The 27,814-nt window shown below is 48.6% G+C and overlaps 1 protein-coding gene across 7 annotated transcripts in view; it reads right to left on the bottom strand.

Moving 5' to 3' along the window:
* Positions 1-27,814, bottom strand: part of Nfatc1 (nuclear factor of activated T-cells, cytoplasmic, calcineurin-dependent 1) — a 115,956-nt gene that overhangs the window by 25,844 nt on the left and 62,298 nt on the right. For 4 of the 7 annotated variants that reach the window (XM_005373108.2, XM_013511612.1, XM_005373109.2 and 1 more), the window contains exons 8-9: positions 25,876-26,008; positions 9,931-10,614 (exon numbers count right to left, since the gene is read on the bottom strand). In XM_005373108.2, the coding sequence (XP_005373165.1) occupies positions 9,931-10,614; positions 25,876-26,008 (817 nt within the window). Of the gene's footprint in view, positions 1-9,930; positions 10,615-23,369; positions 26,009-27,814 lie in introns of those variants that run through there. The other 3 variants (XM_005373112.2, XM_005373113.2, XM_013511624.1) reach the window with 2 other exon arrangements.

Below are 27,814 nucleotides of genomic sequence, written 5' to 3'. Positions count from 1 at the left end.
ACCTTGCACTTGCCAGGCAGGCGCTTTTGCCGCTGAGCTAAATCCCCAGCCCCTCTTATTTCTAATATAGGCATATAAAACTATAAATTCTCCTCCAAGCACTGTTTTGCATAAATCTTGGTATGCTGTGTTTCACTTGTACTCAAAATATTCCAATTTTCCTCATGCTTTCTTATTTACAGGTTACACAGAAATGTGTTCATTTCCAAATGATTTGCCAAGTTCCCTAATTTCTGCTGTTGATTCCATATTTAATTCCATTATGATCAGAATTAATATTTTTAATTTATAAAGGCTTATTTTATGGCTTAGCAGGAAGTCTGACTAGAGACTGTTCATTATGTACCCTACTCTGTAGTGTTCTATAGATGTGTTCTATGTTAAACTGGTTGGTTGTCTTGTTTAAGCATTTTATGTCCTTGCTAATTCTAGCTATTATTAAGAGTAGATATTGAACTCTCTGTCTATATTTTTTAATTATTTATTTCTCCCTTAAATATTATCTCTTTTGTTTCATGTATTATGGTCTATGTTGTATGTGTCAATAGGCTTGTAATTTGCTTTGTCTTCCTGTCCAGCTTACCCTTTTATCATTATGAAATGATAAAGGAAACATTACCACTGATCTGTCTATCTAGTAACACCTTTTGTCTTATAGCTTATTCTGTCTGATATCAGTTGCTGTGTTAGTTGTGGTTTGGATTTGACTTAATTGTGTTCCCAAAGGGTCTGATATGATTAGAGGTTTGGTCTCCAGGATGGTGGTATTGGGAAATGAAGCCATTACAAGGTGGGGCCCAGTAGGAGGTCCTTATTGTCATTGGGGGTGTGCCTTAGAGGGGACTATGGGATTCCAGTCTTCCTCCAACTTCAAAGTCAATGATGTAAACTCACCAACAAACATGCCATGATGTGATGAGGCCAAGAAAGAGGGCCTTCACCAGAAGTAACCATGCCAGTACAGGCTCTAAACCTTCTGGCTAAATACACCTCTTCTTCATAAGTAGCCTTTTGTTACAATGATGAAAAGCTGACTAGTGCATTAGTAATGGTACTCCAGATCTCTTTTCATTGCTCTTTTCTACCCTTTTACTTTCAGACTATCTGTGTCTTCAAATCTAAAATATGTCTTTTATGGAAAACAAATAGTAGATCCTGTTTTGTTTTGTTAAGTCCAGTCTGACAATCTCTTCCTATTGGAGTATTTAGTCCATTTACATTTAATATAATTATTGACATTGCAGGATTTACTCTTGCCATTCTGCTATTTATTTTCTACATCTTTGGAGGTTTTGGTGATGTTGTACCTATGTGCTTTCATCATTCCCTTCTTTTGTTTCATATAGAAATATTTTTCAAGTGTATCATTAAAGTACCTTTTGTTTCATTTTAGTTTTATATATTTTTAGTCATTTCCACAGTGGTTCACTTGAGATTACATGCATCTTGTTCAATATAATCCATTTCACATTAATACTAATTTAGTTCTAACTATATATAAAAATTTTGCTCTGATACAATTCCCTTTGCTACCCTTTCTCTTTTCTGTTATTTTTGTCATACGAATGTTATCTTAATATGTAAGTCATTTAACAGTTTTGTAATTATTTTCTTATGTAATTGTCTTTAAAATAGTAAAAGAAAAGAACTTTAAAATATGTTCACACTTTCTTTTTATTTACTTATGTAATTAGTCTTACTAGTGTTTTTTATTTCTTTGGGTGCATATGAGTTACCTCAACTGGAAGAACTCTCTTTAGTATTTCTTTTTGGTCAGGATGCAACAAACTCTGTGCATCTTTGTCTGAAAACAGCTTTATTTTTGAAAGCTAGTTTCTCCAGATATAGAATTCTTGGTCGAAAAATCTCTTTGTTGCATTCTAAATATGCTACCACATTGTCTTCTGACATCCATGATCTTAATGAGAAGTCATCAGTCAGTCTTACTCAGTCTATGTGTCTGAAGAATGTCCCTTTGCTACTTTCAGGACTGTCTATTTTTCTTGGGCTTTTGATAGTTTGACTCTGATGTGTTTAGATGTGAATATCTTTTAATTTATCCAACTTGCAGCTTGCTGATCTTCTTTTGAATGCATAGAATATTTTTTCATCAAATCTGTGACCATTATTTTTTCTGACTATTATTTCTTTAAAAATTTTTCTAGCACTTTTCTGTCTCCTCTCTTCCTGGGGCTTTCATTATGTGTATGCCTTTATACTTTTTATGGTGCCTCATGTTTTGAGATTTTGTTCATTTCTTTCCTTCTTTCTTTGGGGAGGGGAGGGTGCTCCTCAGACTGCATAATTATTCATCTGTCAAGTTTGTTGATTCTTTTTCTATACCAGTTCAAATCTGCTGTTCAGATCTTCTAATAAAATTTTCATTTTAGGAATTATACTTTCCAACTCTAAAACTTCTATTTGACTCTTCAAATTTTTTCTTTCTCATTACTGACATTATCTATTGATGAGACATATTTGTCATCCTCTCCTGCAAGTTTTTAAATATAGTTTCCTTTAATTCTCTGAACATATTTATAACAGCTGATTTACTGCCTTTGTTACCTAGCCCAACACTTGAGACCTCTCAGGCACATTTTTCATTGGCTGTGGGGTTTATTTCTCTCTGTATGAGGCATATCTTTATGTTTCTTTGCATGTCTCCTAACTTTTTAGTTTAAAAATGGACACAATAGATAGTATGCTACAGCAATGCTGGAATAAGGTTTCCTTCTCATAGGATTTGTTAGTAATGCTAGGATATGTTTTCTGCTGTTGTTTATTTGATTATAGACTTTCCTGGACTAATTCTGCAGATTCTCTATTCCTTGCAGTATGTGGACGCTAAGTTTTCTGTTCCCTTTTTAAGAAATTCCTGTTTTTATTTTAGGTTTGGCTTCTTATAACTGGTCAGCAGAGTGTGACAGTCTGAAGACAATAAGGTTTCCCTCAGTCCTGGAGTCTTAAGTCTTCCATCTTTATCAAGAAGACCTGTGTGTACACCTTCCAACTGCAGACTGTTGATGAGTTCACTCAGCTTTCACTTCTGCTTGTGCAGCATATTAGTCAGCCAGAGGTTAGGGCCTGGGCCTCTTTTCCTGAGCAAGCACACATCTATCTGCATATATGCTGCCTTCCTGGTGCCCAGGAATATGTCAGGACTTTTTATCATTCCCTGTGGTTGTCTAGTTTGGTCAGGCTCCCGATTGTCCCAGTGGAAACTATAGCCTTGAGCAGCTCCTTCCATCACAACTGCAACTAAAAGCTGCCACTGGGAATGGGGCCTGAGCCTGGGGCTGTGCCAGGGAGCTTCAGGACCAAAGTGCTAACTGCACTTTGGGAATAAGGGTTTAAAAGAGCCCAGCCACTTCTGTCTGTACAGCTGTGGGTTCTTCCCAGCTATGCTCCACGGGGCTCAGTGAGGGTGAACATGGCCCCAAGTTAACATGCTACAAATCCGCCCTTTTAACTGGTGCTTGGTTTTTCTTGAGTAAATACTTTTCAATTTATTCTGTCCTTTTATTAATTTCCAGATCTCAAACTGGCCGATTTGACAGTTTGGGCAGTATTTCTGTTACTTCTTGGGGAATGGATCAGAGTCCTCTGTCCCTCACTTTGGAACTCCCACCTCTCATCCAGTCCTTCCTGAGCTACAAAAGAGAACTTTAGTTAATAACCAGAAACTCTCTGCTGAAGGGGACATACACACATGCTGCTCTGTGGCTTCCAAGGCCAAGTCTTGCTCATCAGTCTCCAGTCAACCTGAGAGAGCAGATATACTGACATGAGAGCTGGTGGGCAAGGTGTGCTCCTGGGTCTGCCACTTGGGACTGTGCTTTGAACAAGTCAAATAACTTTTCTCTCTAAGCCTCAGTTTCCTTCCACGTAAAGTAAGGGTAATACTGAAAGTTGTGCATATCCATAGGATTGCTCTAAGGTCCAATATATAAATTTGAAAACAGATATAAAAAGGCACTCTGGGAAGTTACAAAGTACTGACCCTGTCACTGCCACTGGGGTTTCTGTTTGCTGGTAATTGTACGCCCTGTTGGACTAGGAACTGCATTGACAGGAAGACAATTACAGTTCCAGTGGCCCATGTTCTACGCCTGGTACACATCTGTGAGTCAGCTGTTCACAGCTCTTCTGGAATCCATACGTAAGAACATACTTTTGTGTCAGGAAGTTCATTTGAATGTCTCTGAGCCATGGCTCCAGGGGCAGAGGAGACCAACACCATGGAAGTTTGGGGGTTCTACGCAGAAACACAGATGTGGCAGAGTCCTCACTGCGCTGGTTACCATTCACTCCAAAGAGTACCACTCTCTGATGGGTTCCCAACCACTGGGCCATGAATGTGGCTATTGTGCTTTAAATATTATGGCTTCATACTCTGGTGACAAAGTACAGTAATGTGCTATTTTGCTGGCTTACAAATGTGAAGTAACTTAGAGAAGTAACTTCTCATTATGAAATAAAAACCTACTTTGGAATGGATGTGTCTTAGCAAAAGAAACTGCACAGACAGCAGAACAGTATTGTACAAACTGTTTGGAAATGGAGAAATACCATTTTAAGTGTTTCTGTAATGATTTTAACCTATTTGTGAAAGAAAACAGTATATTTACTCAAAAATAGCATTACAATAACAAAATACACACTAACACTTTACTACTATTTAGATCTTGCCCACTAGAAATGACAAATAAATTACAAATGCACAGTCTTATTTGAACACCAGTTGTGCGGGTTATGAATTTTCTTTAGCACTAAACAGTATAATTTTCCAAGCCACAGAACCTTCCTAGCTTTTTCCTTTAGCTTTTAAAAAATTCTACCTATATCTCCTTCCGTCAAATTAATAATTTCAAACAACTTTTAAACTGAGGAGGAGAACAAGCTAAGTCCCATTTCAAGGAGTAAAAAAGCAGATGGTTAATAACAGCTGAAAGCAATACCTCCAAATTTCTCTTCAAGTATGCAGAAGATAATGGGACTGTAGAATGATACTTTGGCTAGAAATACAGTATAACTCAGAGTATTCCATGTTAATGTCTATATCAGATATCTGAAAAAAAGTGCCCAGAACCCACTGGTCCCTTAGCTCCAGTGTCCGTGCAGGCCCAGCCCACTAGAACAATCTCTTCCCCTCCTCTCCCTCTCTGCCTGAGGGAAAGGACGAAGGTACCCACGTCACAAGCTAGCAAGTTACAGGGCTAAACGCCTGCAGCAGCATTAATGTATGTCCGTGGTGGCCAAATACACACCCTATTTATAGAGAGCCTGACTCAGCGGACAGTGTGGAGTCACCCCACCTGTCCATGTCTGCTTTCGCGAAAGGGGCAGAATTCCGCCTGCTCCTGCTCCAGAGCCCAAAGGTGACAAGGTCCCACCACACAAGCATGAACCTTGGGGCACAGGGAAAAGCCTGCACCAGAGCACTGCTTCCACCAGTTAATAGATACACATTGAACTGTTTTGCTTTTCCCAGAAAATCTTTCAGGTACTTCCTGGTTGTCACTTAAGTTCGGTGTAAAAGATACCAACCAAACATCTAGACAAAAATTGAAATATTTAAGCTAATTGCCTATGTATTTGATGTGCTGCAGCTCAAAAGCACAAGTTTAGAAACAACTTGCTATAGTCCCTCCTGGCTTTCCTCACCTCAGAGTGAGCGACTAGAGGCTCTGAACCTCAAAGCAGCAGCTTTAGGCCCAGGCCTCAGTAAACTCACCCTTGTCAAGAGATCCTTCCTTCAAGAGTCTCCAGAGCATTGCTTATCCAGCCTGCTGGTCTACCTTGCCTATAGCAATCTCCACCTCAGAGGACATATGGTCTAAGTTTCATGCCTCACGACCCCCATGCAGACTTCCCAGTGTATAAAGGACTGACCCTAATGAGTTATTTGCATGGCTGAATTCATTCTTCTACCTATCATGTAGTAGCCTATGTCCACAATATTTACAACTCAGAGTGTTTGATCACCGCAGTATGGGCTCTTGCAATCATTGTTAGCAACGGGGAAGGCTCAGACCTGGGCGCTTTGCCAGGTTAGTAAAACTTTCCATGAGGGAAGCTTTTTGTTCTCTCTTAGAGCAGCTTAAGCTCAGGAAAGGGGAGGGAGTGAGAAGAAACTCATAGCCCAGACAGGGCAGACATGACCAGGCTCCCTCGTCTACCTGCTTGTTGTTTTAATGACATCTAGATTTCTGCAAACCCAAGAGCCCGTGGGGGAACTGAAAGGCCTGATTATGGCAGAGGCCATGGGGCGGCCACAGTGACAGGGGGCACATGGTGGCAGAGAGGCAAACACCTTGGGACCAATCATTTTAGCCAAAATAAACTAATGAGGGTGTTCCGTTCAGCAAAGCGGTTGCTTCTGCTGCCACTAGTCTCCTTCACACAAATACTACAGCACGCGCCACAGACCTCACAAGCAACTCAGAACAGTTTCCACCAGATGTGTACAAAAGAGGAGCCTACATATAAGGGGGCTGCCCATGTTCACATGTACAATCAAGAGAAGACCTGTACCAGGACAGGAGCATCACCACACAACCCAGCTTTTGACAATGGCCAATTCAGGGAAAGAACTAGAAGCTCACATATAGTTCTGTGGCATGTTTTTAGAAACCTACATTTAAAATAACATGGAGTTCATAATACTAATATCTTTAAAATGTACTTTGTGGTTTTGCCATATCCAAGAAGTCTAAGTTGAAAGTTTAAATCTTATGGAGACTGTTGGAACAAAGAACAAATTATCACTAAAATTTATTTAAGGGCCAAGGATTGTTGCAACAAAACTTGAAAGTAGAAATGACTGAAAAACAAAAAATCCTAGGGGGTCAAGAGAAGGTTCATTTTTTATCCTGAGGCTTAAGTTATTCCTTGAGATAACGGGATATCTGGAAAGCATACTACCCTTACGAGTTCAAACATGTGACCAAATTCAGGCTGTAGTGTGTGAACGGCCCTCCTGGATCACATGTTGATGCAAATACTGAAAATTTATGTACCCAAAGTGCTCCAGACTCTCAAAACTGGATATAACATCTTATCATTGCCTTTTCACTCTATGGTCCCAGAAAACAAAATCAAAACCCAAAGGAAACCAAAACCCACAATCCGTGTGGGATACATTCTTCCTACCTCCTCCTGAGCCCAGCTGTCTGTAAATCGAAGCACTGCTCTGCCCCGCACCCCTGTGTGGATGGAGCCAGCAGAAATGATTAAGTGAGAGGCCAGAGTGGGCTGGAAACCTTGATTCCACAGGCAGGGAAAGCACTTTGGGAAAGTGCTGGGTGGGGAGGGCTGGCCAATCTCTGTGCTTCTTTACTCAACCAATCGCTTGGACTGCAGTGGCCACATGCTTGTCCCTCTGTGTTCCTTCCTATTAGCAGTTCTGCGAATTGCAGGAAACTAAGTCTGCACTCTGGTGAGGGCTCAGGGTGCCTCATGCCCACACAGAGAGCTAAACTCCAGAAGAAACTGTTCAGGAGTGCGGAGCCTCACTCGGCCTGCCTGGCTGTGGAGAGCTACAACACTGCCACGGGGTGTCAGAGGGAGCCGAGACCCTTTGCTTTGAAGGCTCACTTATACCAAAAGTACAGCAGTGTCCCCAGTTTTCAGTTCTTTGTGTTGCATAAATTGACAAAGACTGCCTTTTACTAAGGCCACTTGAAATCAATGGAGCTTAATTTCTTGGCTTAGACTACTGTGGTTATTTTCATTCTCAATGCTTCTTCCCTGGGGTGGTTATAAATGCAAACTGAGACTGAAAAAAAAAGACATCATACTAGGATGGGTTCCTCTACTTAATGACTGGCTCCCTCTCTCCCTTAAGAGAGCTCATGGCACTGACTTCCTGTGTTAGCAACACTACACCTTGGTGATGTGAGATCTGCAATGCCTGTGCTCCTCTTAGGCAGAAGGATGAAATTCAACAAAGTATGTGCCAAATGATAGTGCTCTAGTGTCTCCTTCCATCCCTGCAGCTCCACCCAGTTGCGGGGACAGTGCCAGCATCACACTCTAGTATTGGACCCAGCATTCCCATTTCCCAGGGTATCTCACCTGCCCCACATTCCAGCTTACAACAAAGCTGCATCTGACATTGGCAGCCATGACCTCCAGGGCACTGGGAAATGAGGCTGAACCTGCTTCCCATCTCTGGGCCACAGGGCACTGCCCAGATGTGGGAGTCCAGGGCTGTCCGGTCCAACTGCCTCTGCAAGGCTGTCCTGCCCTTGACCAGGTGACAAAGCTGTGGTAGAACACACAGTACTTCCTGAGGCAACTCGAATGGTGAGACTGCAGGCCAGAGCGTCAGAGTCACTTGCCACGGTGACTTCTTGGGCAGAATCCTGGAGCTAAGGAAGCAGTGCTATGTGGCCCACAAGCCTGTCCACCTCAAGAGGCCTAAGGACAGTTTTGTGTATAGAGTATAGAAAAATGAATTTGGAGTGGACAGTCAGATACAAATTGGTACACCTTCCTGGCATCTTGTGGCCATAACAAACCTTCAGGAAGGTGCTCAGGGCAGCAGCAGCCCTCAAACACGGAGGCAAAGCTGTTGTGGGCCCCTCATGTGAGGACAGGAGAGCTCAAAGGCAAGGAACATTACCAACAGCACAGACCACAGCATTAGGTTCAAGGGTTAAATATCTTTTAAGCACAAATTTTGCATGCATCCTTCTCAAAAAGCTTGTAGCCTTGAATTAGAAATTTTGGAGGACAACATTCAACAGAAACTTTTGAAATCTTAAAGCTCAAGAGTTTTGTCCCCCAGGTCACTTGGGGTTGATGCTGGACCTGTTACCATGAAGCTTAAAAGACTCCTTACCCACAGGCCAGCACGCACCACAGTCTTTTAGGAGAACGAGAAGCAGAACCCCGGCATGACTAGAGTTTCCACATGCTCCTTCCAAAAGTCCCCTTGAAGCAAAAGGGATGCCCAGAAGCTGACAGCTACAGCAGTAGAAAAAGTCAACAGCACTCAGCTCTGCTACTTTTATGGGAGACTGACTAAAGGAGGCTACAAGGCCTAAGCCTTCAAGGGACAGGAGAATGAGCACTGTTCTGGGCCCATCTGGGTCCAGCTGGTGGTACACACTGCTTCAGGCATGCTGGTCAGCACCCGGACCTGGGAAACGACTCACACCAGGAAAACTGGCTGTGTCTTCGATGGTATGTTTGCTGCATGAGGCCCAGCAAACGTGAACCAAGCCCACTCCTAAAGAGAGGGTGACCAGTGTTTCAGGTCACAAGGCTGGTTGCTGAAGCACTACATGGTGAGGGGGCCTCTTATTACTCATCTCCAAAAGGAGGGATTCTTTCAAACACATGCGGAAAACAGGAGGTGTCTTGCCTTTGCAAGCCATTCTGGACATGCTGAATTTTGGCACGCTGCTGCCCTACGCAAGCTGTGTGCTGGGCTGGGAGCAGGTCCCCGCCTGGATAGAAGTGCCCTGCTCCCTGTTCACATTCCCTGAGTGCCTGACATTTAAATATTTAAATATTTCCACATGGCTGCCCAGAGTAAAACCTTAATCCTAGCTAGACTTTTGTCTCAAGTCTGTTCTCTAAAGAAGCTCCTGGAAGGCCCAGCAGTGCTCTCTTCTACTTTCTGAGCACCCAGGCAGTTCTTTGTCCAGCTTTCATCAACAAACTTAGGGGTCCCAAGTTTGGACCTAGTAATCCTCAGGCAAGGGGGCACGGAGACTGGAGCAGAACCAGTGCCACGCAGCTTGCTACTGCAGACCGGCACAGCACAACACGGCAACGCAACAGCACCCACAGCCACTCTGGGGGACTGGCTCCCACACTAGACGTCAGCCTGATTGCAGCTCCTCCACACCCCGCTTTCTTCGAGAGCTCCCGGGTAGGGTGCCAGATGGAGCGCACACCTGTATATCTGTGGGTACTTACCATCGTCCAGGTACAACTGGTCCAACTCTTCAGGTTCTCGCTTGATCGTTACAGGAATAGGGGCCAAATTATGATTACTGTCCTCACGCACCTCTGGCAGTGACAATGGCCCGGTGACTGGAGACTCATTTCCTCGAACCTTCGGTGACTGCTGCTGCTGCTGGCCCGTGGTGGGAGGGTGGGCTGAGGACTGCAAGCAGGTTGGCTCGTGGGCAGTGGATGAAAGTGGAGAAGAGGGGCTGTTGGGACAGAGTGCTTGTTGGTAACCAAGGGAACAGCTACTGCTCAGATGTGGACTCACCTGCGGCTGCAGCAGGACTGGAGGGGGCTGCTTGGGTGAGCCAGGCTGCACAGCCATGGGTCTCGGCACTTCCTGAATGGTGGGGGCCTCTGCAGCCTGCGGCTGAAGTCCAAGGTGACTGTGGCCTGGGCTGGTGATGCCCTTGGTGTAGGCTGCAGAAGAAAGGTCGTGGAGCTTTGGACTCGAGCTGGGAGGCGTGGACATCATGGTGCTCCTCTGTGGATATGGGGCGAAGCCAGCCACAAGGCAGGAGCTGGGGTCAGGCAGCATCGTGAGCTGTGGGCTGTAGTACGGCCTTGGGAGAGGACTTAACCCCTGGCTCATGGGTCCGCAGGTCAGGGCAGGCTCATAGTCATCGGTGGGTTCTGTTTTTATAATTGGAACTGTGAGGAGGGAAGAAAAAGTTAAATAAACAAAAGTTGCAGATGGGTACGACTGGGCGGGCTGTGGCTAGGATACCCTGTGCAAAACAAACAATGTCTTGACTGAGTCCCTGTCTCTGACTGGTTCTCCCACCCAATTAAAAAAGGAGTGAGTCACTGGCTGAGAGAGTCGCAGCTGGTTCTAATAGAGAGAACTATTTTCCTTGGAATCTCCCCCAGCACTAACGTGCTATAAAAATCCATTTGCAAGCTGCAGTAGAAGCTTTGGGCCCAAGGGCCCTTGGATTTGTAGCAATCAAAGCGAAAATTTTAACTTGGAGCCACTACTGCTCTAAGGCTACTGACGCTGTCTGATAAATTTTGCACGTGGGGTAAACCTGAGCGTGTGGCAGGACAGCTCTGAAAGCCGGTGAGAATCCAGCTGAGAAGGTAAACAACTCTGCTGCAGGAGAAAAGCCGTGAATCACAGCAGGAGAAGAGCACTTCTGAGCTGGCAGGAATGTCGCCTCTCCCTCCTCCCCTCCTGGCTTCCACTCCTGCAGGGGGACCCTCAGAGAGAGCCACTGGGGGACCTGACAGCTCCTCAGAGAATCGGGAGCTCCCAGCTCACTAGACCATGAAGAGGCCGATGGTCCAGGAAAAATGCTCAAAAAGACCCAGCCTCTGAGGCTGGGCACTGGTCCCAGGCTGTGGCCAGAGCAGGCGCCAGGCTCCTCCCCAGCCGCACAGGCCTCTGTGCCTTGGTTTCCGCAGGAGAGCTGGGAAGAGGATGGGGATGGCAAGTAGGCCAGAAAGGGGTGCCAGGCAGACCCTGCAGGGGGCCCATTCTTGCCCTGCTTGCTCCCTGCACCACTGTGTTCTTGCTGGTCTTGCCTCTTCTGCCTCTCAGAAGAGCCAGCGAGATGGTCAAGAGATTCCACAAACAAATTCCACAGACGACTGGCAACAACACACTTCAGTTCATGACAGACCACGATGAGCTTCATGCCAAGGCAGTGTGTCAGCCACGCGGGGCACTGCCCTTCCACTGCGGCTGGCAGGCCGCATGTGGCCCTTCCAACAGGCACACTGCACCCAGGGCAAACACACATACCACAAGGAGGGCTCGGCCTCCTCCATAAACAAATACAAGCACATCCACATTTTGAGAGAAATTCTTCAGCCAGGTCTTGTGCCAGCAAGAATGTGTGTCTGTTCCCCCTCATGGCCCCAGAACGTCTGTGTCACCAATAGCTATGAACGATGAAGACACAGTTGGCCTAGAGCTCAGCTCTGGAGGGAACCCCGTGCTAACAGTGGTCTCCACTGCAAGTTTGGGTGACTCTGTAGAGGCCAGTGTGGGGACACATGGCCCACTGGCTGCCTGAGGCGCCATGCCACCTAGGGAGAAAGTCATCCTAGGACAAGGATCCACACACTCAACCTCCACGCCCAGAGGTGACACTGAAGCCTTGAGGCCAGGACTCCAGAAGGGCACCGCAGCTGTGCTGCATGCCAGCTTCCCTGTCTCCATTTTCATTCACTTCACTGTTTAAATAAATGTCTCTGTGCCCGGCAGGTAGGTGTGAGTGCTGGAGGGACTGGACTATAGGAAGTGCTGACATTCAGAAGGTAAAGAAACAGCAGGGGCAACTGTGAGCTGGGGCCTCAGCCACTTTCAAGAGATAGTGTAAGGTCCTTCAGGGCCTGTTCTCCAGCCCTTAGCCACAGGATGGTGCTGCCACGGCTACCTGGGAAGTGTGGCCAGCACAGTGAGCCAAAGGACAACAGCAGATGGAGGACACACTTCATGTGGTGCCCAGGGAGTGCTGGACTTGTTTAGTCAGGCATGTGGACTCCACCAGCACACTGAATACCTTCTCAGAGAGGACATGGGTCACCTGCCCATAAAGGCCTGCCACAGGCATGCTGCCCTCTGCGGAAGGCTTTTCCCATTGTTTCCATAAGGGTACCACCCACCAGGGGCCTGGAAGCAGGGCTCGTATCATGCTGGACTCATTCAAGAGCTGCCACCTGCTGCACAACGACACCAGGACAACCGGCCACACTGAGGGCGTTCAGGTGGCCACACAGTGGAAGCAGGAGCAGGTCCATGTGCAGCCAGCATTTCTTGTGAGCCACTGAGGAAAGAGATGTGGGAGCATCAGTGCTTGGCAACCAGGCTGGTATGCATTTCCAAAAGAAGGCCCCACACGTCACCTTCTCAAGGCTGCGACGATTTGCCACGAAAACGACTCCTGGAGCAGCGACCTGGAATCCTGGGCTGACTGCTGAGCCACCCCAGGTGGTAGAAGAGGGAAACACCGTCAGTGGGGAGCAGGTCTGGCCATACAGGAAGGTGGAAGCTGTATAAGCCTCAAGGCCAGGCCCACTTCTATGTGGCTGGAGTGTGCTCAAGGGAAAGGCTCTGGGGGGCTCGATTAGCATGGGGCCTAGAAGAGGCCCCTCATCAGAGGCTCCCCGTTAACCTCCTCATCTGTAGCTGTGCCCACTGCCCCCATGGGGCATCTGCTTCCTCTAACTGACATAGCTGAGGGAGGCACAATATGGAGCGGGCTCCTGTGGCCAGGGCTGGGTACACACAGGGCTTCCCTACAGACCTCCCTGTGAGGTATGATGCCTCTCACAGACATCCATCTATTTTCTCCCAAGCCTCTGGAGTCACAAGCACAAGCAGCTGACTCCTCTCTGGGCCCTAGACCTGCTGAACTTGAGGGGAGGGCCCACCAGTCAGCTGCCAAGAGTGACAAGAGGACATCCTCATGTTTAGCAAAAGGCAGCATGGTAAGTCATTCCCTTGACAGAAGAAAGTCACACACAGGAAATGAGCTGTGGATCCCCCACCTTTATAAGGGGCTGCACCTCCCAGGAGGCAGTTATGGAAGCCCTCAGTCATCTGGAACCAGGCAGCGCTTATAGGTCAATTTGTCACCCAGAGTACCAATGTTGGCTCCAAGCACATGCCCTGTCCAGACAGCTCTGCAGAGGAAGAGGCCAGGTTCTAGGAACTGTCCCCAACCAGAACCGCTCCAGCCTGTTGCCAGCAGGTTTTAAATCCAGAACTGGCGAACACGGGATGTAGTCAGACTCTGAGAGGCACCTGGAAGGCAGAGCTGGGTGCAGCCAGTTGCTGGGAACACAGGCTCTGGCTGGCCATGGGGCACAGTTGTTGCAGAAAACAGCACTAGACAAATGATAGGACCCTAGGGTACTCAATTCTCTCCATTTCAAAGTATGACCTTGAGAAAGGGCAGGGCTCACAAAGTGAAGGTTAAATTCTAAGTTAGATTGGTAATTTCCAAAGTTCATGATTTTAAAAAGATTATGACTGGAAGGTTAAATTAATACCCCGCTGGGACTCTCTCTGATGTACAGGGGTTCTCAGACAGGCACCAGGCCTAGCTCCTCTCTCAAATAAAGCACCCCTCAACTCTGTAAAAACTCTCATCCTGACTGCCCTGTGCAACACGAAAGCTACAGTCCCAAACACAGCTGTCCAGTAAATGCCGGCGGCCATAGTTTATCTGCCACATAGGGACAGCGACAGCCAGCATGGCTGGACCTGGGCCAGTGATCCAAAGGCCAGGCCAGGCAAGGTGAAGAGCAGGGTGGGTGGCACCTGCTGCAAAGTGCTGCAGTGAGCCCTGCAAATTCTGTTGTTTATGACCTGTTTAAAACGCCCATGGCCCTGGTGCTAATTCCCGAATCTCTCCAACCATCTCAGGGTCTTCCTGGAGGCAACACAGGCTACTCAAATACTGGGAGGTACCTCATGCCCACAGGAACGTGAGTCCTGTAGTGGTGGAGTGACCCCAGGCTTCTAGCTCTGGGGATGTAGAGTGGACCGAGGGGGAAGCCATCAGGCTGGGTCCCAGGTAGGTGGAAGGTTGTGCGGATACTTCGTGCTGCCCCTCACCGCCTCGCCTCTGCAGCCTGCTCCTCCCTAATCACACAGCCTGAAGCCAGATGTCCAATGAGGCCACACATGGGCCTCTCTGAGACACCAGCTTGCTGCCCTTACTTGCCCTGTACTGCCTGCCCAAGGACTGCAGCCAGTGCCAGCACTCACTCCCTCTGAGGTGCAGTGATGGGGGGGCGGTGACTGGGGGGTGACATGCAGTATCTAAACTGCATGTTCAAGGAGGTGCCCTTCTAACAGTGGCCTTTGTGTCCGGGTCCCTCAGCCCCAGCCCCAGATCACAGCCTGATTTTCATCACTGAGTGTCAAACAGGTAGGCACAAAGAGGGAAGATGTAATGTGTCCTGCCACCTGCCAGCTGCCACCAAGGCACCAGTTCCTTGTACCTGGCTGTGATGTCCCTGCTCCTGGGCTGAGGAACAACATCCCCTTTATGCTCCCAGCCTGGCTACTGAGGTACCAGCTTAGCGCTAAAGTGGGGATTGTGTGAGAGAAGCCCTTATCTTAGAAGACACCAGGCACCCAGGACCTCCAAGGCCACCTTGGCCTTTCTTCCTAGGGCTCCTACCCAAATCCCAGCCTTCTCTAGATGACCCCATCTCAGCCTCACACTTCCATCTCCCTGTCCTTAGCCCCCATGGTGGCAGTGCTGTCACACGCAACTCATGCAACAGAGGGCTGCTAACAGCTTCAGCAACCAACTGAGGATCTCTAGTCACTCAGCACCAGGAGAGGTACTTTTGTGATGATCCGGCCTGAAGTGCTGGCAAAGGAGCTACCCTGAGCAATGTGTTCTGCAGCCCAGCTTTGAGATCCGGATGGAGGGCCTGGGAAGTCAGAGACTAAAGTACACATCTGCCTCCCCGTGACAGCTACAGAAGGGCAAAGCCTAAGTGTTTTGTGACTATGCTATATCTAAACTGCATTTTTCACGTGAATTTCAGAGAAATCTGGAGCTTCATAGAAAGACGCCTCTGTTTCCTATTAGCAAGGAAATAGAAAGAGCATGTTCTGCGCTGGGGCCCGGCGGCTGGCCCCACCCGTCTTTCAGTGCTTGAGGGAGGGGAGGCATGGGGGGGGACCATGTGGAGAAGCTGGGCGTGATGCAATGTCTCCATCCTGCTGGGCGAGGGCTGCGAGTGCGTCACAGGATCCGGCCCAGAGTAACTCACTTTGATACGATGTAATGGCACATGGAAAAATACCACATTACCCCAGTGGTGAGTTTATAATCTAAATTTATTACAGAAAGCAAAAGTGTGAAAGATTAATGCTGATCTTTAAGACCGGCCGTCGTCCACAAAGCATGCTCTCATGAAGGCGGCTGCTGGTGTCTGTGCGGCTGTGTGAAGTGTGCACCACTGTGCAGGTCTGGCAGCCGCACATTGGCCCAGACCCCGAGCCTCGTGCTTCAAGGCCCTGCTGTGTGGGGCGAGAGCCAGTTGCAGGCTGGTGCTCCATGGGGTCCCACTCCCGCAGCTGCAGGCTCCATCGAGGATGCAGCCTCAAGAAGCCTGAGTTCCGTGGGGGAATCTTGCTCCCAGCTGGGAGTGATGCATCTCTAGGCCCCGCCCAGCCTGGCACAAATGCACACTTCCATGCGAGGGGCCCAGAAATGTGATGGGGAGCCCTTTCCCTGGGCCCCTCCTACAGCCCCTGCAATGGTGGCCTAGAGGCCAAAGAGCGTTCCAGAACATTCTTGGCCCCCTTTGAGGCTCCAAGCCTGGGGGCAAGCCCTCCTGCCCCACTAGGACTATGTGGGGCTCTCCCAACAGGGCCAGCAGGCCTCCTCTGGCCAGCCCCTCACCCAGGCATCCTCTGTCTGGAGTGCTCTCCTCTCGGCTGCCTTGGTGTCCAGGGTCGAGGCTAGGGACCTTGGCTCTGCAGAGCACAGATCTACTGTACCGGCTCAAGAGTAAGTGTGCACATTGTTCCTGCTGGGTCTTAGCTGTGTGTACCACTGGACAAAGGGCTCTGTGCTTGTAGCTCCGTCCTGCCCAGCTACAGGCTCCTGTGAAGTGACTCAGAGTAGGGCTGGAGAAATAGCTGTTCTGCCCAACATGGCCCAAGGCTTCTCTTCCTGGTGTCCAGCCTTCTCACAGACCCTCTCACCCACTCCCATCTGAGGACTTAGGATGCTATTTTTCCCACTGACTCTTCTAATAGGTGAATGGAATGGAGGCTGGAGGGGGCCTCACAGAGATCTGGGAGCAGAATCAAAGCCTTTGACTCTCTTCTTGCCCCGGACACCAAGACTCTCAACTAGATGGAAGGGTCAGTGGCCAGGGCCAGCTCCAGCAGGCTCTCCCACCACTAACGAGCAGAGTTTGGCCTGTTCTCACTCGGGGCTATGGAAGGCGGTAGCATGATTTCCCTAGATAAATTCAGGCTATCCCAGGTGCAGGGGTATCATGTAAAGATATGGTCCTGTATATTTCATTAGCTCCCTTCTGTGAGGAAAGGCGGCACAGGGGCTGGGCTCTCCTGTGTAGCTCTGGACTCCTCTCCCACTATCCTCGTTATTTGCCCAAAGATGCAGACCTGTTGCCCATGCATGACGGGATCATATGTGTGTTTCCAAGGCCTTGCCACTGCAGAGGCCAGCCCAGGTCAGCAATGGGCGCTTGCTGGACCTCTGTGAGCTCAGGCCAGTCTTCCCATCTAAAATGGGCTTGGGGGCCAGGCTCCATTAAGTGTCAGTAGTTTGTAAGTCCAAGTATTATTTCACATGTAAAAATAATAAGACAGCTCTCTAAATGAGTCACTGAACTGTCTTACCAGCAAAACTGTACTGATACCCACACACCGTCCACACCTGGCAGAGCACCTCATGTCTGCTATGTAAAGAATAAAGGAACCAGTGGACATAGAAAAGCATTACCCCATGGTGGACACTATAATCCTAGTGCTCTGGGAGGCTGATGGGGAAGATTGCAAATCTGAGTCCAGCCTAGGTAATTTAGCAAGACCCTATCTCAAAATAAAAAAAGGATTGGGGATGGAGGCCCTGGTTTAATCCTCAGAACTGCAAAAACAAAAAACAAAACCACCACCCAAGGCCACACAATATGGCAGACAATGCTTTCATCTGTGCTTTGTTTAAAACATGCTTTCCTAACTCCTAGCCTGTGGATGCACAGTGCTCCTACACATCCGTTATGTGGCCACCATGCCAGGATGTGGCAGCCACTGGGAGCAGAGGGTGGAGCTCTCCAGGTCTGCCTCCCTCCCTCAACCACCTAGGCTTGACTTCCTGTCTAGTCACCAACTGTGGGACCCTTCAGCTAATCGATTCTACAAGCCTCAGTTTCCCTAGCTGTAAGACGAAAATGCAAGCTCTGCCTAAAGACTGAGATTCGAAATGAACACACATAATAAAGCAGTTGGCTGCCTGCTCCATGAGGGGTCTGCTATGTCAATAGCAGCCCAGACTCCGCTTCCCTACTCCACCTCTGGAGGAGGCAGACAACCTGGGGCTCAGCACAGACGGTACTATGTCCCCGAAAACGTGTGCTGAAGCCTCAACCCCCAACAGGACTCTATTCGGAGATGGATTTTCAGAAGGCTGTTGTGGCGACAGGTTGTGATGCGGGCGGCCTGTCTGTGAGGTCTGGTGTCCTCACAGGAACTCCCTTTGCCATGTAAGGCCACAGCAAAAAGTGGACTCGCTACAGAGCCGGAACATGCTGGCACCTGGTCCTGGATGTACAACCCCCAGGGTTGTGAGGAATGGACATCTATTGTCTAACCTCAGCTATGGTGTGTTATTATGGCTGAGCAGATGGAAGAGATGTTGCTGCAGGTCCCTTTCTTCATCTGCAGTGACACCTGGTCTCCAAGTAGAAGTGGACACCCAGGGGTGTGTGCTTGCTGTCTATGGTGGCCCAAATGCTAAGCATGATAAGGAATGATTACACTGTAATTGTCCTCATCCTATGCCTACATTTCAAGTGACCTCAAGCATCTCACCTTGAATTACTTTACCAGGTATCTTCTACAGTACTGGACAAAAGTTTTGTTCAGTGTCTAAACCCTGAGAAAATAAACACCAGATTGTCCTCCTTCACTGCACAGCTTTAAGCCCAGGTTTTGCCATCAATATGAACAACCAGCAAGGATGACCTAGGGGAATGACTTTTAACTAAAGACAAAAGGAAAGTAGTGAATGGAGCCACCCAAGTCCAGCCCCTGGCAATTGAGGATGCACCTCTGCTCTCCATCCAGAGCTCCATAAACTCTGAGAGGACTTACTGAGCAGGGAAGGGAAAAAATGTATACCACCTACACCTATGCACTGCCCGACACAGGGACACAAGCTGCTGCAAATCCAAGCTCCTTTCACTTCTCCTTTGGTAATATGTTCTCAGTCTTTCAGCCTCACCAGCTGTACACATCAAAGATCTAGGGACTAAAGTTGAGCTCAGTAGTAGCTGACAACAATGGCTCACTCTGACCATGAGCCAAGGACCACCCTAAGTGCTCCTGTGCATTGTCACTTAGTCCTCACACCAATCCTGAGGGTTGGGATTGACAGTGTCTGTTTCAGAAGCATAAAAGCAGGCATACAGAGATTAGTTACTTCACCAGAGCCTGACTGCAAGCAAGAGTGGGGACCCAACCTAGGCAGAGAATGAGGGGCAGGCTTGGTTGTCTGTGGGTGTCACCCCCACAGCCAAAGGTGTGGATAAGCCCAGCTCTCCCAGAGGGCATGGTTAAGTAAAGATCTGACAATTACCAATTAGGCTGATGGCGGAAGATGGTCAAAACAGACCACACAGCCAAAAAACACATTGATCGGGTTTCACCCAATAATTGCCAATGCTGCACTTTGTGCTTTGGGGATATGACTCATCCTGGTGGACCTCATCCAAACAGCTGCAAACCTAGGGTCTACAGCAATGGTCAGAAGACAAAGAGCCAGGCCAGGCCCTTGGCACTCTGTAAGCAGCTTGGGCCCTGTCTGGGAGACAGGCGTACAAATGGGGAAAATGGCCCACCCTGGAGTGCGCAGGTTACAGAGGGAGTTAACTCTCTAGTGCCTCCCCCTGTTCTCACAAGCCGTGGTGCCCAGACTTCTTGGGTGTTCAGCTCTCACTGACTCACTCTTGCATTTGTTTTTAGTGGCCTGTGGCCCTTAGATTTCTATAAACAACAGCCTTCCCATCCTCTCGCCTCGCTGGGCTGCTGTGTGCCCTGTAGGGAGCCCTTCGGATGGCAGCCACACTCAGTCTTCTTGTTTCACCTCCCAGGACGAGGGCTCCCCATCCTCATGGTCTCTCTCTCAAGCCAGTTCAGATGCCCACAGTCATCCTATAATTTGTTCCATCTCTCATCTCTATTTTCTTCAGGGGAGATCTCGTACTTCAGAGCCTTTCCCTGTGTGAAAACACAGGGTTGAAGGAAACTCATGGGGGTGGTGTACACAGGCAAAGATGCCTGCACCTACGGATGCCACGAGGATTTAGAGATGAAGGCATCTCCACTTCTCCTCTTCGCTGAAGTCTTCCTTCTCCCCTTTGGGTTTCCTCCTGGAAGCCAGCAAGAGCAGTAAGCAGCCTTTGGAAGGCCGGGGCCCCACAATAGGTAAGAGTTAATTGACGGTGCCTGGCTGAAAATGCAGTAAGTGAGAGAGAGAGACACCCCTCCTCACTGGGTTAATCTGAGACTGCGGGGGACGGAACATAGGGCACACACCTCTGCTGCTCCAAGACAGAGGCTTTCTGTGCATGATGCATGCTACAGGGAAGAATGCTCCAGAACCTCCAGGGGAGCACCCACACTCCTGAGCACAGTGACCCCTGGGAGAGGCAGTAGCCAGTTAGTCCCCACCACCCACAGTTCCAGGAACCCCCAATTTCCTGCTGGCTTCTCCACAAGGACTTTATTTTGCCTTTGGAAGAAAGGATCAGGACACTGGTGTCCCCACAATGGACACACCCTTTGGCCACCTGGAATGCGGTCACATGTGCATCACAGGCTAGAAACAGCAGCATGATCTGCTTTATTTGAATAGGGGGCCGGCCTGCGATGAGGAGAAGGCCTGGTTAAAAGCACAGGCAAGGGTGAGCCCAGGCTTCCGCCCACTGGAGCAGAAGAACTGGTGACAGCAGCACAACAGAGGCCAACATGTAAGTGGCCTATGGCTCCCATCTGCCATGCTGGGCCCTGGATAGACAGGAGTACGTCTGAGGACTACCCAGAAAACCTCCGCTTCGTCAAGTCCTAAGTGTGATCAGGTCCAGCACAGGAGGCAACCTGTGCCAGGCAGAGACAGGAATGTCTCTGAAGCTTGAAAAGTAGGCTCTAGCACTCCAGGCTGATGAGATTTTCAGAAGCAAAGAGGCAGCCATCATTCACGAGGGATCAGAGAATGACTTTATTTCAGAGAACAGGATGGGTGGGCTGAGTTTGCAGGTACTACCCTGGCAGCTGTGGGAAGAGACCGAGGTGGGCCCAGTCATACACAGCCAACCTGTACACCAGGGCTACTGTAGCTCTGAGCATCACTCCTTCAGTGATGCCAAGAAAGGCATTAGGAGTCCATGCTAGGGTGTTCCCAATAAGCCGCCTTCCAGGACTGTGACCAGCTCATTCTAAGCTCAAGTCCTTTCCCCAGGAGGGTGAGGGGCTGGGGGCCAAGGCCAGCACCGAAGACACAAGGGGCCCAGAGGCATGCAAATCAAGAAGAGGTCTTGAGGCATTCTCAGTTAGCCCAAATCTCACTTTGTCCCAAAGGAGGCTAAGTAACTGTTTAAGGTCACTATGAAGCGTATATAGTGATTTGGTGAAGATAATTAGTTTCATATTAAACTTTATATGTAGTGGGCTTGGGCATAAAATGAACAGAGAAGCTCAGGGGAAAGGTCAATCCAAAATGGCTGTCAAGACCTGGGCCGCTCAGGGTGCCCTGGATGGCATAAGCAGGGTGGCCGAAGAGGACATAGTTCGTGGCTCTGTCCACGTGCTCCTCTGTGTCTCCCACAGTGGCCCCAGGGGACTGAGCTTCCTGCGGGCGCCTCACCCAGTGGCAGGAAGTGTCCTGTGGAGCCTGCACACTGTCCAGCTGGGGTCTTCATGATGTCGGTGGCAAAGGAGCCCCCAGATAGGGCTGCCGTCCTGATGGGCTTTGCACAGCAGCCTCTCTTTATGCCACAGCGCTTGACCCCAGCAGCTCTCTGCCAGCTGATCGCAGGGACTCGCTGGAACCCTGCAGGATCTAGGCCCTGTCCATGCCATTTGGAGACTCTCCAGGTGACATCCTCCGGCATGACCATTATTTCTGGATTTAATATGCAAACAAGAAATCAGTAGATGCTAGTTCCCTTTCCTCTCCCTTGAGGAAGAAACAGATTTTCAATCTTAGGTGATGTCATATGACCAGAAAGATGGGCTCCTTAGTAACTGCGAAGGAAATGAAGTTCTGCTCACCGTGGAATTCAATCTCCAGTTCACAGATGTCTCCACCCCAGATCCCACGCGCTCCTCAGGAGGGCTGGGGAACCTCACTAGGGAGGGGCCGGCCAGCCCGAGGCAGATGAAGCCCTGCTAGTCTTCACCTCCCCGCAGCACACTGGCCAACTGATGGTCTTCCTATGAAGCTGTTTACCTGCCCAGTCACCTCTGTGAGGCTGCTGGCAGCAGGAGTTCCTGGGCGCCAAGGACAGGACAGCACCTGCCAGCCATGTGCCCAGGCTGGGTGGGGCTGGGGTGGGCACATCAAAAGCATTTCTAGTAACTAAAACAATTAGATGAAAGGCTAAACTTTGAAGATTCTATAATCTGTCAGGATTTATTTTCTCATTGTAAAGAAATATTGGCTTTGGGACCTATTTTAAGCTCGTAACTTGGTTTTCCTTTTCTAAAAGAGCCCTGGTCCTGTGAATAGGTGTCAGCAGCCACCAGCCCCGGTTGGACCAGGGACACAAGACACTCCAGCGGGTGCTCAGGCTGGTATGGACGGTCATCCTCAAGCTCATGAGGGATCCATCCTGCTACCCAGACCACCTCATCTCTAATTCTAACTGACATGCTGGAGTAACAGTGCAGATCCCTGCCCCTTCCCACAGAGTCTGTCTCATGGCAGGCGCCAGGCACCCCAGCTTGGCCAGAAGGACATTTTCCTCTCAGAAGATCAGATTTGGGCACAGTGAGGTAAAACCAGTGACAAACAAGAAGCTTAGAAAACTTCTCTGGGTATGTGTGTGCTCTGCAGCCTCTTCTCTGACTGCCCGGCATTTTTACTCCACTCGGCACATGATGGCTGTCCAACGGTGCCAAGCTGAGCCCCGGGCTCTCCACCTGGCTGTGACCATTCTGCTCGAGGGGTCTTACATTCAAGGCTGCCACCTGCTGCACACAGAGAGAGGAAAGGCAGCTAGACCGTCCCAGGCCTGTCACAGACCCGCTCCAAAGACAATAGCCCACCAGAGTTGCACATGCTCCCTTATTTTCCTGCCATCGGACCACTGTGACAAGTAAGCTTAAAATGTGTGGGAAGGTGGCGGGGGAGGGTCAGGTAGATGGGTGGGCCACACGGGAGTTGCTGGTTGTGTTTATCTGTTGCTGAGTTCTCAGAAGACAACTTGAGCTCTGACAGACATGTAGAAGCCAGGTGGAGAGCTCTCACCCTCAGCAACAAGTCACATGGGCCCTCTCATTTCCAACACTGACACTCCCAAAGGGGGCCTGCAGCACCTGGGGATTTTGTTCCAGAGCAGGATCCTTCTCAAGGACTTGAGGGCAGGGAGATACCTGTCACAGCTGGGAAAAGGATCCTACCTTACATACAATTTTGAGGGAAACTTACAGATTTGTACATGAAAATACATTTCACAGGTAGGATTTACATGGATTTATTTCTGTGATTATGTATAACACAACAGCATATTTACAACCTTAGGAAGAAACTCCTCAAATGCAGTATCTGCCACAATCATCGACACAAGTCACTGGAACTGGACACAGGCACACATAACAATATAGGTTTTCTAGGGGAAACACTAGCAGCCTCACAACTGAGGTCTACAATGAAAAAGGCAGGCAAACCAAAACCAACTTGGAATCAGGCTAATGCTTCCTAATTAAATGTCCTCTACCTGCCCCATCTGTAAAGCTTTCATCTACACAGAACATGTCTTTTGAACTTGGAGCTGCTGACTCTTCTCAATGAGCGTGGTGCGCTTAGCTTAATGACCACGTGGCAGAATGTGTGGCAGAAACAGCCTGAGCAGGATTCTGAGATGCAAATGCACTGACACGAGAATGCAGGCACTGAAGAGCTCATCAGCCACAGTGGAGTCATAGCCTCATCATCCTCAGACTCAGCCCCAAAACTGCAGAAGGCCCCAAGCACCGCAGGTGAGCGCCAGACAGAACACCGGACACGGGAGCTCCAGTTCTCCATCTGTTTGTTTATTTATTTTAAGAAGCACATATTGACAGCCAGCCAAGCACCAGCACGGAGCAACGCTGGGGATGTAACCCCCAGAGGCCTGGGATTTCTCCAAAGGAGATCAGGGTCTCATGATGTAAGGACATAGTCAGGGCTGATGGTTGCCTTGGGTCCCCAAAGTGCTGGAGGCAAATGTCCAAGAGAGCAGGTTGGAGGAGGCTATCAGGACCAGATGGGCCCCGAGCCTGGGTGTGAGCTGGGAAAGACCTGCACTATGAATGGAAAAGCCTGGGCAGGGTGGGTGGCAGGCAGAGAGGGATCCAGGGAGGTGTGGACAAGGAGTGTGGAAGGCCAGGGTAGGGGACAATAGGAGGTGCAGCTGGCAGAGCGGGACAGTCGGCTGCAGGGTAGGGTGTGGCTAGGAGGAGGCAGGAGGCTCCGCCTGCTGGCTCTGGGATCTCTGCCACTGCCTGCACAGGTCCCTTTTCCCTAAGAAACAGCATGCTCTGTGCTAAAGCTCAGTGCTATGTGTACATGTGCAGGGACTGCAGCGGAAATACACCAAGTGAACAAAAAAGAGGAATGCCCATACTATTTGTACACTCCTTTAGAGAGTAATTTTTCCTTATAAGACCTAGAATTTCTTTAAAATATTCAATTTTTGGTCAAGCATGCCTGAAGTTTAGGGCATAATCTTTACACTTACAAAAACAGACTAAATATTTTCTTTCATAAGATATATTGTACATTATTCTAAGAATGGAAAGGATTCACAAAGTGGTGAAGAGATCCCACAAACCCAAGTGAAGCAGCATCGTGTGACACAGGTTCTCACAGATCTTCACAGACACTCTCACCACCTCATAACTTGGCAAAGAAATCCTATTATTCAAATCTTGAAAGGCATTTCTACATATGCCTGATAAAACAGCTCATCCCAGCAGTATAATGCCAACTCGGACATTCTATGGTTTTCTTGTGTCTCATGTGTTACAAATGATGTTTACATTTAGAGAAAACAAAAATCTTTTAAACAAATCTAGATTTTACTAAGATGACAATGTGGTTGTGCAAATGTTTTTAGTGTATAAGTTCCCTCTTAAATTATATGAATCTTGTCAGTTTTTAGGGGAAAAAAGTAAATATAAAAGGACTGTTGACATAGTTAAGCTAATTCAAAACACAGTAAAATTCGGGATGACAACAGTGCTATGCCTTCCACACACATTCTGCTGTATCATGAGCCCACTCAGGAGCCTGAGATGCTATAAACATGCCTTTCTTTTCTACTGGTTTAGGGTGAAAAGGCAAGAGACAGTATTTTTCTTTAAGAAAACATCCTAAAAAGTTGAAAATGCAAACTGGTTTTTTTTTTTAAAGTGAAAACAATCCATCTCCAAAACATATAAAGGGACAGTTAGACTGAGCAAAAGGCACTTCTGCCTGAAAGCGCACGTCACAGGGAGGTGAAATTGTTCAGTAGGGACATGCTGCGTGGAACATTACCATGAGCACAGAAGCACTCTGTTCCCTTGGGACCCCTCGTGTGCTTGCCTTTGGGCTCAACAGCAAGGTTTTATTCCTGAAGACACCGGCACAATAGCTGTAACTGTTTGCTTTCCACCTTAAAGACCTACAGAATTTCACTACAGACCAAGACCACCTCAGCTTCTGCGTGCAAAAGAGCTGCACTTAGCTGCTGCACATTTACAAGAAGCTAGCAAAATGGCAAGTGATTATCCCAATATGTATCAATAACAAAAGAAAATACATCCAAGGCATCACTTTTCTCAGAGGGAATGGATGACTTGCTAACAAGCGATCATACAGTTTAAATATACAACACAACCATGCTGTTTTACAGCAACATCGTCTCACAGCTTCTGCACCTGTTAGAAAAAGCACCCTCTCGGCTCATTTTCAGTGCTTAAAGTCAGAAAGACAGCATTACCATTGGCAGGAAGGTAGGTGAAATGCTGGTACTGGCTTCTCTTTCTCTTCCCATTGCAGACATAGAAACTGACTTGGACAGGGCTGGTTATTCTCTGGTTGCGGAAAGGTGGTATTTCAACCACCAGGGAATTCTATTGAGAAAACAGCAAAGAGGAACCAGATTAGCATCTTACAGACTAAAACCGCTTTGTGTTAAAGCACCATACACAAGCTCCTCTGTCAAGTCTCAACTGCCTAGTAGATCTCTGCAAACAGCCAGCTCTGGCTACCCAGAGATCCTTTAAGGGTAGCTTGCATATGTGACACATGCTCAAGTGTTTGAACTAGGCTTGGCCAGCAGGTGTGCTCGCTCACAGAGAAGAGGCCAATTTCACTCTAGCTCATCCAGGAGCCAGGAGATCTTTGTGGTGGGTCTGAGCCCACATGGCCTGAGAGACAAGCTGTGAGCACCAATGCCAACTGTCTGCTTGAGAGCTGAGGCTGCCTGGCTGCCTCCCAGGCAGGAAAGGTCTTCAGAAGCATGTGCCTGTCCTAACACCCAAGGATCAGTGGCATCAATCTGAAAGCACCACACTGGCCTTGCTGTAGGAGACACTGAAGTGACACAGAAGCCTGTGCAGGTGCCTGCACACAAGGTGGGAGGAGGAGGCGCTTCTCGGGGACACTGTCTCTGGGGGCAGACCAGGTATGACACTGGCCACTCTGCCCACATCAGAATCCCAGACTCGCTAAAATTGAGGAGGAAAGGTAGTGCTCGCTCCAGGGTGGGGGTTGGTTAAGTGCACCGGCAGATAGAATGGGGCGGTTTACGGTGGCTGCTATTTCCCTTTTGTGTTTTTAAACAAAAAAGTCAGCAGTGGTTTTACAACAATCATGGCATCTCAAGGACAGATGTGAAAAGCAAGCCAGAAGAACTTGGTACCAAGTGGGAAACCACGGCTGGGAGTCAGAACAGCCAGACCCAACTGGCTGAGCAGCCGCAAGCTGGCAGGGGCCTCAGCGAACCCCGCTCTGCGGTGCTGGGTTCCAAGGAGGGCTGCTGTGCAGGTAGCACCTGATTTCTAGGAGTATTTCAAAGCTATAAAGTCTCTGCATTTTTTAATCATGTGATTTTGGTTTATCAAGTAAGGAAAATGTGTAAGAAAAATCTATTGTATCACTTCTTTTGTTAAAGTAATTAGCTGTTAAAAGTGCTAATTATAATTAGCAAGTGCTGTTACAATTGTAGCAAATCAATTGTGCAAAATCGATTGACTCATGCTAATAATACATTACAGAAGTTAGAAACAAAGACTGAAGAACAGAAAACTAAGGTTCAACCTCTTCCATGTACAGATGAAGAAACTCAGGCCACAAGCCTACCACAGGGGACTGGTGGGTGCCAGGCCCAGCTTGAGGGCCCTGGGAGTCCTTCCCCCGGGTCCCACTTGCTCAGAGCAACCTGCTTTGATTGTTTTATCACAAGAAGGGAGAAGGAAGCACACAGGCCGGCACTCTGCTCTCTCATCAGAACCATCCCAGGCAAAGAGCTGACAGCCAAGGATGGAGATGGAGTGGGAGGTGTGGCTTTGTCAGTGCCCAGGGGCAGTCTGTGCCTCGAGGCAACCCGAAGCCCTTCCCTTTCTGCCCTGCTGCTGGCAGTCTGAGGAGGAAGCCCTGCAGCCTGAATCTGTTTCCTTACTGCCCGAAGTGGTTTCTGAGGACTCAGCCACACAAAGGGGACACAGCAGCAGTGCCACTGCCCGCATACAGCTGTGCTCAGCAAGGGCCGGCCACAGTGAGACAAAGAATTCGTCATGGAGCAAGAAGCAGAGTAAGGACAAAGAAAGGAAACACCTCTCTGATGCTGTCTCCTGGGCTCAAGTCTTGATGTGGTCATAGCCTGATACTCTCTAAAGAGACAAATCTCGGGACAAAAATACTGCCTCTGTGGGTGC

Source organism: Chinchilla lanigera, unplaced genomic scaffold, assembly GCF_000276665.1.
Source record: "Chinchilla lanigera isolate Chin_1 unplaced genomic scaffold, ChiLan1.0 scaffold00001, whole genome shotgun sequence".
Classification (NCBI taxonomy): domain Eukaryota; kingdom Metazoa; phylum Chordata; class Mammalia; order Rodentia; family Chinchillidae; genus Chinchilla; species Chinchilla lanigera.
Note: the sequence above shows the minus strand (reverse complement) of the source record. Positions and strands in the feature narration are given on the sequence as shown.